The sequence below is a fragment of the Orycteropus afer genome, unplaced genomic scaffold (assembly GCF_000298275.1).
Source record: "Orycteropus afer afer isolate SDZICR_OR568_19922 unplaced genomic scaffold, OryAfe1.0 scaffold00041, whole genome shotgun sequence".
Taxonomy (NCBI): Eukaryota; Metazoa; Chordata; class Mammalia; order Tubulidentata; family Orycteropodidae; genus Orycteropus; species Orycteropus afer.
The window spans coordinates 83,743-96,118 of record NW_006921628.1 but is presented as its reverse complement, the minus strand read 5'-3'; the positions used below and the strand labels follow the sequence as shown (position 1 = coordinate 96,118).

Genomic DNA, 12,376 nt, shown 5'->3' with positions numbered 1-12,376 from the left:
GGCACATAACAACAACAACAACAACAACAACAACAGAGAGGTAACATGTCAACAGACCTAAAACCACAAACCAACCAATGAGCCTCAACAGCATGATCCACAGTGTCAATTCATAGTAAAATTTTCTCTTCGGTTCAACTAACATTCATTGAACACCTGATAGGAGCACTTTGCTAGATAAAGTGATAGCGAGGCATTAGATATGGACCTTGACCTCCAGCCACTCACTGCTGGTTTAGCAGAATGATGAAGATGCAGTCATTAACAAATACCAAAGGAGGGTTTCTCAAGTCAGATGACAATCCCTATTTTGGACATTTCTGATTTGAGGCAGTTCAGTGCTACGGAGAACTAGAAGGCAGCCTGGGGAGATAATGCCAGGAACAGTTACATGGACTAAAAACTGTTCAACCCTGACAGTTTGCTTATGAGAAACTGAAATCTGAAAAACAAAATAGTGCTTTTCAACACAGTAAAATATTATAATCACCCCCACTCTGACACTCAATACCGAAGAGCTTTCCCCCCTCTGTGTTAAGAAGAAATTAAAACAAATGATAAGACTTTTTCAAGTGGAACTGAGAATATACTGCTACTGACTGAACTAAGAGGGATATGACTGTGGGAACTGAGTTGTACCATTTCCGTTTCCATGGCATCAGCCTCCACTACTTCCGCAAGTCCACAAATGAAAGCTACATAAAAAAAAAAACTTAAAATATTGTTTATATTTAAAAAAAAAAAAAACTCTAACTCTGGGAAAACTTGCTACCCCCTAGGTAGTCTCTAAGTCCCCAGAGCAGGCTGTGTTACATAAAACCAGACCAAACACACACTGGACCAATGGAGATAGCCAGGCTTTTTATCCAACAAGAGTAATAATTTCACTACGAGTGACTTTTAATGGGCAGAAACATCTTCCACAAAAGCTGGCCCCGAATCTCACTCTAAGTGCTTGACATATACATTTCCACAGTACTTTCAGGCAAAGAAAACCACCCTGTTAGGCACAACTTTGCAGGCCTATCAGTCTTTTTGCCCTATGTTTTGCCATTCACATAAATTGAAAGGTATTTACTACAGATGAAAAATAAGCTTTGTTCAGCTGCCTCCAAACTGATCCCAAAAATAGAGCAATCATTTTGGGACAAATTGGGTCAAATGTATTAAAAAAAAAACCTGGCTCCCTGGTAGGAGGGAGGACACAGCATGGGACCTTGCTAAGAGTCAGGGGCAAGTCCACAAAGACCTCCCTTCCTACAGTGGGAAAGGAAGTATTTAAAGAAAGAGTTGAGCACGGTATGAACTCTCTGGCTATATGACCATTCAGATGAAAATAAGACATAAACTTGAATGTCAGGAGTTTCAGAATACCAAGAAGTCCAAGGAGTATATGTGGGTTTTTAGAAATGCCTGCCAAACCAAAAACCCTCACCTACCCCATCCCACTCCCGAAAAAAGCTCAGTTTTTATGAATTATCAAGAAAGATCCACTGCAGAAGGATAGAAAGGGGAAAGAAAAGAGATTTATCCATTTCCTGTAATATTTTAGTCCCTTACTTCTTAGCTGAGAAATCCAAATGGTCCAACAGCACTTACATTAGTGCCCTGAATTTCCCTGGGGAAAATCAGAATATTAATTAGCTTACACACGTGTTTACATTAATTATTCCATTCTTCTGAATTAACCTGCCTTTCTGAAAGGTATTTATTTTCTAAGTTTGTTTAATCATCAAACCATACCCAAACCCACTGTCACAGATTTGATTCTGACTCATAGTAATCCTATAGGACAGCACAGAATTGCCTCATAGAGTTTCCAAGGCTGTAAATCTCTATGGAAGCATATTGCTCCATCTTTCTCCCATGGAGTGGCTGGTGGGTTCAAACCACCAACCTTTTGGTTAGCAGCCCAATGCTTTAACCACAGCACCACTTAAGCTCCTCTGGGTTACTATATATGTCGTTAAATTTGGTAACAAGGCTGACACCATCTATGGTCTCCAGTACAATGGTCTATCCCTACTGGTGGGAGGCTTTTCACTACTTCTGCTTGTCCTTTAAAATGATCATCTAATGTCACATGTGCAAAACCGTATCAAAAACTCTTTTAAATATCCAAAGTTACAAATAATCTCCAGCACAGTATAAATATATACTTACAATCTATACTCACAGTATTTACATATGTATCTAACTTCCATTTACAGTTATATATATCAGTTACAAATCCCAAAAGTTTTTATTTTTAATTCACTAGAAACCAAACTACAAATACACAAATCTGAATAGACATACCAACATCTGAAATACATCACACATTTTAAATGTAACATGAAATTCTGTACATAAACAATTAAGGCTAAATTTACAAGAGTATAACATCAATATCCTCAGAAGACAGCAGAACTCTTTCCACGGTAGTCTTCCTTTACAAGACTCAGTTAAGAACATCCAGCCCTGATAAATTATAACTCAGTGTGAAAAACCAAAAAGAACTAAGCTACAAGAGAAGAGAGCGCCAAGACGCCAAAATGGAGGGAGGTTCCTGTTATAAAGCAATGACTCCCTCCTGCATCTGCCATTCAACATGATCTCCAATTATAAAGCACTGATGCTCCCAAAAATGATGCTGTAGTGCCACAAAAATCTCAGAATGGCTTCTGAATCATCAAAGAAAGATTACAGAATGTCAGAGTTAAAAGCAGTCCTAGTGATCTCCTCATCTAGTCCCCTTAATTGACAGATGGGTGAATGGCAACGCAGAAAGGGCAAGGGAAGTGCCCCAAAACAAAATTAGCTGACAGCCAAATGGAACAAGCTGCTAGTCCCAGACTAGTCTCTTTAGTGTTTTGTGGGTTTTTCTGTGTTTTGTTTTGTTAACTATATCAACCTTTCCCAAAGGAAACTCCAAGGAACAGGTTTTTTGTTTTTTGTTTAACTACAGACCTTCCTAGAGCTTTTGCTAAGCTAATGTGCATCACAAATCTTTAAGAAGACAATAAAAAATACTGAAGTTTACCAATTTATTTAACCATAGGATTATTTTATCTTGGGGCTTTTCAAAGGACTGGGAGTAGAATTTCAATAATACACCTTCTCCTCACTTACCAATTATCCTGTTATCCAACATTTTGCATTTATGACAATAATGAATAATATACTATCCAACTAATTTGCACATTAATGGCACAGGTCTGGCAGTAATGAAAGCTAAGGTGTGAGGTGACAAACAATAACTGTGATGGTTAAAGTTATGTGTCAAATTTGCCAGGCCATGATTCTCAGTGGTTTGGCAGTTATGTAATGATGTAATTTGGCAGTTATAGTCATTCCCCATTTCCAGATAACGCTGATTTTTGTGCAACAATCTCATCTTTGGAACCTAATCATGCTGATAAGTGAGAAGAGGGTGTACTATATACATTATTCTCCAAACCATGCTCTAGGTAGAATTATTAGCTTTGTTATATCTTGTTGTTGCATGGTTGTGTGTCATCAATTGATTCTGACTCACTGCAACCCTACATGACAGAGTAGAACTTCCCTATGGAGTTTCCTAGACTGCAATCTTTACAAAAAGAAGACTGCTAGATCTTTTCTCCTGCAGAGTCACTGGATAAGGTTTGAACTCCCAACCTTTCTGTTAGCAGCTGAGCACCTCTCTAAAATTGAACAGTATGTGTACGAGTGTAATTCTATGATAATTCGTTACTTACTAGAAAAACTAACCAAACGGTTTTGGTCACTCACAAATAACACCAGATTTAAAAATAAAAGTAAAGCTAATATCAGGATAAGAATGGTAGACAGCAAAAGCCTATGTGGATGGTACTGTAAAATGATATAACCACTATGGAAAACGGTATAGTGATTTCTTAAAAAGTTGGAAACAGAAATACCATTTGATCTAGCAAACCCATTACTAGGTATATATCCTAAAGAAGTGACAGCCAGGACATGAATAAATATATGTATACCCATGTTTATCACAAGACTATTCACAACAGCAAAGAGATGGAAACAACCTAAGTGCCCAACAATGGATCAATGGACAACCAATCTAAGGTATATATTATACGCAATGGAATACTATGCAACACTGAAGAATAACGTAGACTCCGCAAAACACCTCATAATGTGGATGAACTTGGACGACATTATGCTGTGTGAAATAAGTCTATCACAGAAGAACAAATATTGTATTAGCCCACTATTGTAAAAAGTCAAGGAAAGGTTTATATATGGAAGGGAATTTTCTTTGTTGGTTACCACGGATGGGAGAAGAGGGAAGGGAACACTGCTAGATAGGTAAGAGACAAGTATGGATTTGGGTGAAGGGAAAGGCAATACACCAAAAGTGAGTGACCAGCACAATAACCCTAAGGAAAAGGAAGACATAGAGAGGTACAGACAACAAATGTAAACACTTTCACATACACAGTACTGCATTATCAGTAATAACAAACATTAATCTATGGGTGGGTACATAGGTAGACAGGCCGAATGATCAAATATATCTAGGCAAAAGGGAATATACCCACGACCATATATAAGTTTGGCAGATGGTATTTCTACATATGTCTTTGTATGTGCTATAACAATGTCCATGTATATAATAGAACTAACAGAGGACATAGTATGATAACTTCTTAGCCACAGCCAACCACCCTAAGGGAGTAAGTTGTTGGGCCTGTGGGCTCAGGACCATGGTTGCGAGGGACATCAAGTTCAAATGGCATAACATACCACATAAAAACACTGTTGTACATCTTATTTGGGAGCTCTGGTAGCATAGTGGCTAAGGCACTTGACTGCTAACCAGAAGGCTGGCGGTTCAAACCCACCAGCCACTCCTCGGAAGGAAGGTTGGGCAATCCTACTTCCGTAGTGATACTGCCTCGGAAACCCAAGGAGGGGTCACTATGAGTCAGGGCTGACTCGACGGCACATAACAACAACAACAACAACAACATCTTATTTTGGTGAGTAGCAATTGGGGTCTTAAAAGCTTGCAAGTGGCCATCTAAGATGCAACAATTGGTCTCTTCTTGTCTGGAGCAAGAAGAATGAAGAAAACCAAAGACACATGGAAACAATTAGTCCAGGGGACTAGTGGACCATGTGAATCTCAACCTACATGACCCTGAGACCGGAACTCGATGGTGCCCGGATACCAGTCCCAACTGCTCTGAAAGAGATCAAAATAGGAGATCCTGGATAGAGTGAGAGAACAATGTGGAACAAAACTCAAAATTATAAAAAAGACCAGGCTTACTGGTTGGAAAGAGACTGGTGAACCTTCCGAGACCTTTGGGCCTGGAATTGAACTCACTCCCATGGCTTCCATTCAAACAACAGACAGGCATGGAGAGCGAACACTCAGACCAGGTAGGTTCACTCCTTATAACAATCAACCACAGGAAATCAGAAGGGCAGTATTTGCACAGGGAGATAGCTCAGAGGGAAGGAATGCATAGGACACAGGGAAAAGGTAACCACAGGAGGAAGAAATGGATAAAGAGCTGTTACATTATGGGGCTTGAGATCAATGTCATGGAACGAAATGTGTATGAACTGCTGTATGGAAAATGAATTTGCTCTGTAAACTTTCACCCAAATCACAATTTTAAAAAAAGAAAATAGGCTATGTGGAGAAAAAAGTTATTTTAGAAATCTGCTACAGACCTCTCCCATAAAAAGTTCCACATCTATTCACACAAGATTCATGACTTTCAACACTTTCATTCAGTAAAAATTTGAGAATATGGGTCAAAATAACAGTTGCAAAGCTCGCAGAAACATTACATGCATGGCTATGAACATTAGCAGCCAATATAAGTATAGAGGGAAATGATAATCTCACATCAGAACAAGCAGGAACTCTAAGGACACTTACCAAGTTATGATTTGTTGAATTAGAATCATCTTCAGGGAATGGGATGTAAATAGCTAAGGCCACACAATTGGCAAAAATAGCCAATAATATAAATATGTCAAATGGTCTGGAAAAATGTGTTAAGGTATATAAACCATCTGTCTCAACACACTCTCAACCACACCACTTCTGAAGCACTTTTAAAATGAAAAATGACAAAAATTATTTTTTGACTGTTGTGATGACCAGATTTTCAGCAGAAGTAATTGACAGTGGTCATCTCGTAATAAACCTTGCCATCAAATGACCTTTTCCATTGCAAGGATCATGTCACACTCATTCTTCTGCTGTACATTTTATATTAAAACCAAAGAGTACATACAATTAGAGAACTGTGTGAACCAGGTTTCTGCTTCTTGTGGTTTTAAAAGACACAGGGCCTTGGAAAGCTAAATTCCTAGCTGTTACAGACACAGAGAAGTCATCATGGGACAAATCTCTTCGACAAAGCCTTGCTTCCATGTGTTAGAGCCATTTTCCTGGGGACTATTCTTGGCTGGGTCAGTCCAAATCTCCTCTCTGGATTGGGACAAGCCAAGCTACTAGGACTTCTCTATTTTCTCTATGACTTTCAGGCCATGTTCTAATACCTTTGACACTGAAATAAGCAAGACAGGCTTTAGCTTCTTCCTCTGCATTCTTCACCAGAGTAATCAATGGCTATAACTGCTTCAGATTAGAGCTGGACTGGAGCTCAGTTTATAATGTGCTGTTACTGTGTTCAATTTATAAACAAATTAAATAAAAAGCCACAAGAAATCAGCAACAGACATTTTCAAACAGCTATTTAACAATTCTAAATCTCGGGGGTCTGTCTGAAAGAATCACTCTGAGATCAGATTTCAGCAGATACTTGCTTAAACATTCTGGTGTTATTAAGAGACATTGTCAAAACTAGCAATACAAAATTTGACATCTGCCAAATGACTGTTTTTCTTTTGGTTTTCAGCCTTTCCACTGTGAGGTTTCATGAGCAACCAACCTAATCTGCAATTCCCAGACCTGATTTTACAAAAGTGTGTCTCTTCTATACACTTAGTCACAAAAGGCAAAGCCATCACACATTGGCTTAACTAAATACCTCAAGGTATACTAAAGAGTCAAGAACATCAACAGATTATTCTCCATTCATCCTGATATCATTCTAGGAAATTAAAAAATACTGAAGGAAACAAATATCCCTTACCTTTCTAGAGAGACCTGGGGTTTCATAAAACCTTAGCCCCTTGAAGAATTTCAATACTCCACACAAGGGTATGAACATTTTTCCTTACTAATTGTGATGGGTTTGTTTTTTTTAAGCCAGTTAGCTTTAATTCATATTTCTTTCTTTAACTCATTTAGTAAGACAAACTATTTTATCCAGCGATCCAATTTTGAAATAGTCCATCTTCAGAAGACTTCCGAATCTTCTTTTCATTTTTCATTGTGGCAGGTCCCCACTGGAATTTTAAAAGTCCACTGAACCAGTGATCAGCAGAAACACATTTGTCTCGCCACTCCCCCACACCACCATTCTCCCTTTTTAACTTCCCAATACCTAAATGATAAACCGGCAAATCTGAAAAATACCAACATATTCAGGAAGGCCCAACATGAGGTGTACGTTTTTTCTTTATGTTGGTTCAGTTGCAGCCTCTAAGCAGTGCCACAAGATTTCTACCAGCCAATCAGAATAGATAAATGGATGAGTCTGATCCCTTACTTTCCCATGGTGCAGCACACTCTTCCTTGTTTGCCTGCAAAAAACAAACCAGCTCCTCACCCTCTCAATGCTGACTTGGTCTGATAGAACTGACTTTAGGAAGATTTCTAGAACCTGCTCCCTGAACTAGAAGGAAACTGTCATTAGAAAAAACAAATGGATTATATACTGTTTAAGAATCTATTTTACAAACGATCTCATCTATAAGCAGGCTTCTCCCTGAATTGGCAGCCACGTCCCCTAATTCCTATATGCACGTGTCTGGCAATGTAGAAAAGGGCGACAGCAGCATGACCCAGGAATTCGCTCTGTACAAATAAATTGCTATATACAAATTACTGTGCACAAAGAGAAACAGCATCAGGCCTCCCACCCCACTCTGTATACAATTAACGACCCCACTGAGAGTACTCTGCTTACTCAGAATTCATGTCAAGCCAACCTATGGAGGAGGAGATCTTTCTGACTAAGTGCAACTACTGCCTCTGACTCCAGGGGTGACAGTGGAGCACACCCTGATTTACCAGCTCCCTCCTGGACTGACATTAGCGTTCTGTCCTCAGACTAGACAAGAACTTAAAGAAAAAACACACACAACACAACCCCAGCTATGTGAGAGACACCATAACTCACCCAAGAGAGACATCTGTTCTAAAAAGAAAAAGCATATGAAAAACCCCCAAATCCTACCCGAGCATTTGACTGCTAGCTCCAAAACCTTTCTAGATCGTTAACTCATTTTAAATTGTGTCCTTAAGCAGAGAAAATAGCCAGAGAAGACAGAGGGTATGCAAATAGCTGCCTAGCTAGGTAATCAAACTGTTGGGGACTTTCAGCTCACTTTCTATCGCCTGCTAATACCCTCCCCCCTTTAATCATGGCCCCTCCATCCTTCTGGGAATTGTGGGGGGAAAACTCATATTCTCACTCTTTCCCATGGTCAGGAACTGTTCTAAGGTCCCTGCCAGCCCCAAAAACACTTCTGGGGAAAGGAAATGTTTTATTTTACCCAGACCAATGAATCATCTGACTAATTAAAAAGCCGTTTGCTCAGAAAGAAGGCCTCAGTCAACCTTTCCTAAAGGAAGGCAGTGGCTAGAGCTTGGCCTCAAGATTTGGGAGCAGGGATACACAAACTGAACCACAATAGTTTTCCAGGATCTGGGACATATCAGCCATCCTGGGGCATTTGGAGTTCAGTTTTAAAAATACAAAGGAGACACCCAGAAATGTAACTCCAGTCCAAGGACACAGGCAAAATTTTTTTTTTCATAAAGGCAGCAACTGCAAATTCCTCCACTGAAAGGCCTGTTCAATAACTCATAAGGGCTCAGAGAGAAGAGGAACATACAAACTTCCCCCTTCACAAGTTCCCTCACGCTCACGTTTCAAATGCTTTTTTGGACCCTGTCAAAAGGAAATTCCAGGAAGTCATAGCATTGATCAGCCAAAAAAGCAAACAGACAAAAAATTCAAAAGTATTCCCTCCCTCCCTACGAAGCGTTCATATTTGTATATAGCTACCTGAACAATCAGAATGCTCAAATGTCAGAGGGAGAAGCAACCTTAGCATTAACCGGAGTTGCAGAAGCAAATTCCAAAACATTAGAATCTGAAGACTCCACTAAAGGTCAAAAATGTATTCACTTCCAGTAGAGTCTCATACAGTCTATTTTTTTAATTTGGTATACCATATTCATAATTGGTTCAATGCACACCACTGCTAAAATACAACAATGGATTTTAAACTAACCACACAGTTATCCAATGACCAAGGCTATATTTTAATTATCTAGCACTCTGAAGTTTTAGGTTGTTACTCCCTCCCCTCGTCACTCTACACACACACACACACACACAGGCAGAGAGCTAAATATACCCTCAAAGCCCCTCTTCTGCAACCTTAGGAGATATGAAGGTATATACAGTGAATCCTCACAGAGAGCTTCTTCTGTGGCTCAGATTCTTGACTGCTACAGCTTTGTAAGTGCCATTTCAGAAAGCAAATCATTTTAAAGACAACATAGTAAAAGAGAAAATGAGAAAGACTTCCCCCAAAAAAAGGATACTTCCATTCCACTATACTAATGCAGGCTCTTCGGATGGGATTATTGAGTGATAAACAAAAGAGGGCACGGGCAGGTCGGCTGTTGGACGAGTTACCCTGTTTTTTGCTCTTGGCATATTGCTGACGTTTTCTTTGGGAGAGAGATCCTACAGGTTGGGGCGCGGAGGTGCTCATATTTTGGGCAGCCTTGGCCTGTCTAGCAGCATCAATTGCAGCTTGCCAAGACAGGACAGTTTGCTTGGAGCTATTCGGCTGAGAAGTTGGTCCTTCACCAGAAAGAGGGAATCTGGTGCCTCTTGCATAGTTTGCCTCTGGGGAGAAGGAGAAAAAGAAAGAAAAATAACAATGAGCATCTAGTGTCCAGAAAAAAAAGCAAAGGTTTTCTCCCATCAGAAACAGAGGAATCATACCCATGTTTCCACTTTGAACCTCATGTGCTGTTTTTCAGAAGCAGGGATGTAGTCCTCCAGAGAAGCAGGAAAAGTCCATCTACTCTGCCCTGAGTGTCAGTCACTAAGGACCAGTACTGCCTTACACTCACTCACCAAAATTAGTACCTCTCTACATCCATGTCTTCACAAGGAATCATTTAGTGCATTCTTCAGTCAAACTGAAGTCATTCCCACATTTATTCCACACTCTTTCCGATTTGTGAAACCTATGTATCTCTAATGACTTTACAGGTATGTACAACAGCAGTTCTCTAGAACCATTACAAAGGGGGGAGGCAGAACCAATGATTCAATAGTCTTTATCAATTTCAGAGTGTTACTCCAACATCTTGCCAGTCACAAATGCAATTCTTTCAGCATAAAAGAAAGGAAAAAAAAAAAATCCTCCACTGGCACCCAGGCAACACCAAAAGCCCCATAACAAATACCTAGATTATGCGCTGACGCTTCCTGCAAATGAAAATTCATGATGCTTGGGACTCATTTCCTCCACAGGCTTCCGAAAACAGAAAACATCTTTAGGGCTTTTTTGCATTTTAAATTGCAGCTGCATCAGCCAAGCCAGCATCCAGAGACAGACAGGCAGTCAGCCTGCACTCCTACACCTAGGATAGACAGGCTGGATGACGCCACGGGTCCTCAAGGCCTGAACAGGATATCACCTGAGTGAAGTCTGGCATCCAGGTGGAACAGGGCAGAGCCTCAAGGGGGCCTCCAGTAAGAAACCCCCTCAGGATTTGAGTCAGGCCACCACTGGTTTTGAGTCAGGTTAAAACCCAGGCAGGTAGCCTAGGTACCTGCCCCCCACCTATAGCCAAAATCTCTTTATGGAGGCAGAAGCTAAAGTGAGAGGTAGAGGGATGAGCGTTAGAAAAAACAGTAACTGTTAAGTGAAGAACAAGGGAGAGTGAAAGCAAGCACAGTACTGCCTGCCCAGCAGCCTGAGAGGGGCAAAGAGGGCAGGCAGCAGACTGATCCCAGGGATGCATCGTGTCAAGCCCTTCCTAGGGGACGCTCACTAGAGAAGGCTTTGAGCTAGAGTAGCAGACGCAGGGGAGCTGGCGACTCCAAGGAAGAGGTGGGAGGGCTGGCCAGGAGCTGTTCCAGCCTCCCTAGACCCAGCCTGGGCCGATGTGAAAAGTGCACGTGGTCCCCGGTCTGGGGAGGGGAGCCCCACAGCGGCAACGACTCCGCGGGCATTGCTAGGTTACCGACGTGTGCACAACCGGCGCTGGGAGCGGGAATACACGCTTCATCCGACCCCCTCCCCCCGATTTGAGACTCGGCCTCCCCTGGGTAAGAGGAGGAGTGTGCTTCACCCATCCCCGCGAAGGCTGAAACCCGGCAATCCTAGAATTTTCCGGATGCCACCAGAGACCTTCCTAGTCGACCAGAGGGCGGGGGAGGAGAGGAAGGGGAGATGAGGCTAACCCCACCACTACCTTCCATTGCTCGGTTGCGTTGGAGGAAAGTTGAGCCCGAGGACACAGAACCCGAAATCACCTCGTCTTGCCCCTCCTGCTGCACACAGTACACCAGAGACTCAGCGGTCGCCCCCACCCCACAAATGCAGAATTAACTCTGACATTCAGGGCCTGAAAGGGAGAACAGAGTGGCTTTTTCACGCATCTCCCCTTTCTATGTAGATGACACCGGGCTAGAAGCCTCCTGTCCAACCCCGTCAACCCACCCAGTGCATCAGGGTCGGAAGCGGTGGGGGAACGGGAGGGAAAAAGAGGGTGAGAAGAGGACCATGACAGGGATTAGATGTGGCAGCGAGTGCCCAGGCTCTAGCTGCTCACCGTTCGCGTGGTCCACTTGCTGCCGTTGATGCTGCATTTTTTTCATCATCATCATCATCATCATCCACGAACATTTATTGAGCGCCTACTGTGTGCAGAGCACTGTGCTGGGCGTTAGGGCGGAGGAGAAACTGGGAAGGGGGCTACCAATAGGTGGGTGCCGCGGTCCCTGCCCTTATTTTTGCTTCAGCAGGGGGTGGGGAGAGATGGGGACAAATAACAGAAAACAAGGAAATTTATAAAAACCGCTCGCCTCCCACGCTCTCTTTTGCAAAAATGGAGCAAAATAAACTTTTAAAAAAAAATAAAATAAAATCCAATGTATATATTATCTCAATAATATATACATGTAATTTTTTGCTGCAAAGGAGAATTGGCTTGGTCCTCTCCTTTAGCGGAGGGACGCCACGG

At 41.7% G+C, this 12,376-nt stretch overlaps 1 protein-coding gene across 1 annotated transcript in view; it reads right to left on the bottom strand.

Moving 5' to 3' along the window:
* The window catches only part of CACNA1D (calcium voltage-gated channel subunit alpha1 D), a 515,670-nt gene extending 503,641 nt beyond the window's left edge, over positions 1 to 12,029 (bottom strand). The window contains exons 1-3 of the mRNA XM_007937239.2: positions 11,966 to 12,029; positions 9,713 to 10,022; positions 5,900 to 6,005 (exon numbers count right to left, since the gene is read on the bottom strand). Of these exons, the coding sequence (XP_007935430.1) occupies positions 5,900 to 6,005; positions 9,713 to 10,022; positions 11,966 to 12,029 (480 nt within the window). The remainder of the gene's footprint in view (positions 1 to 5,899; positions 6,006 to 9,712; positions 10,023 to 11,965) is intronic.
* Between the last annotated feature and the right edge of the window lie 347 nt (positions 12,030 to 12,376).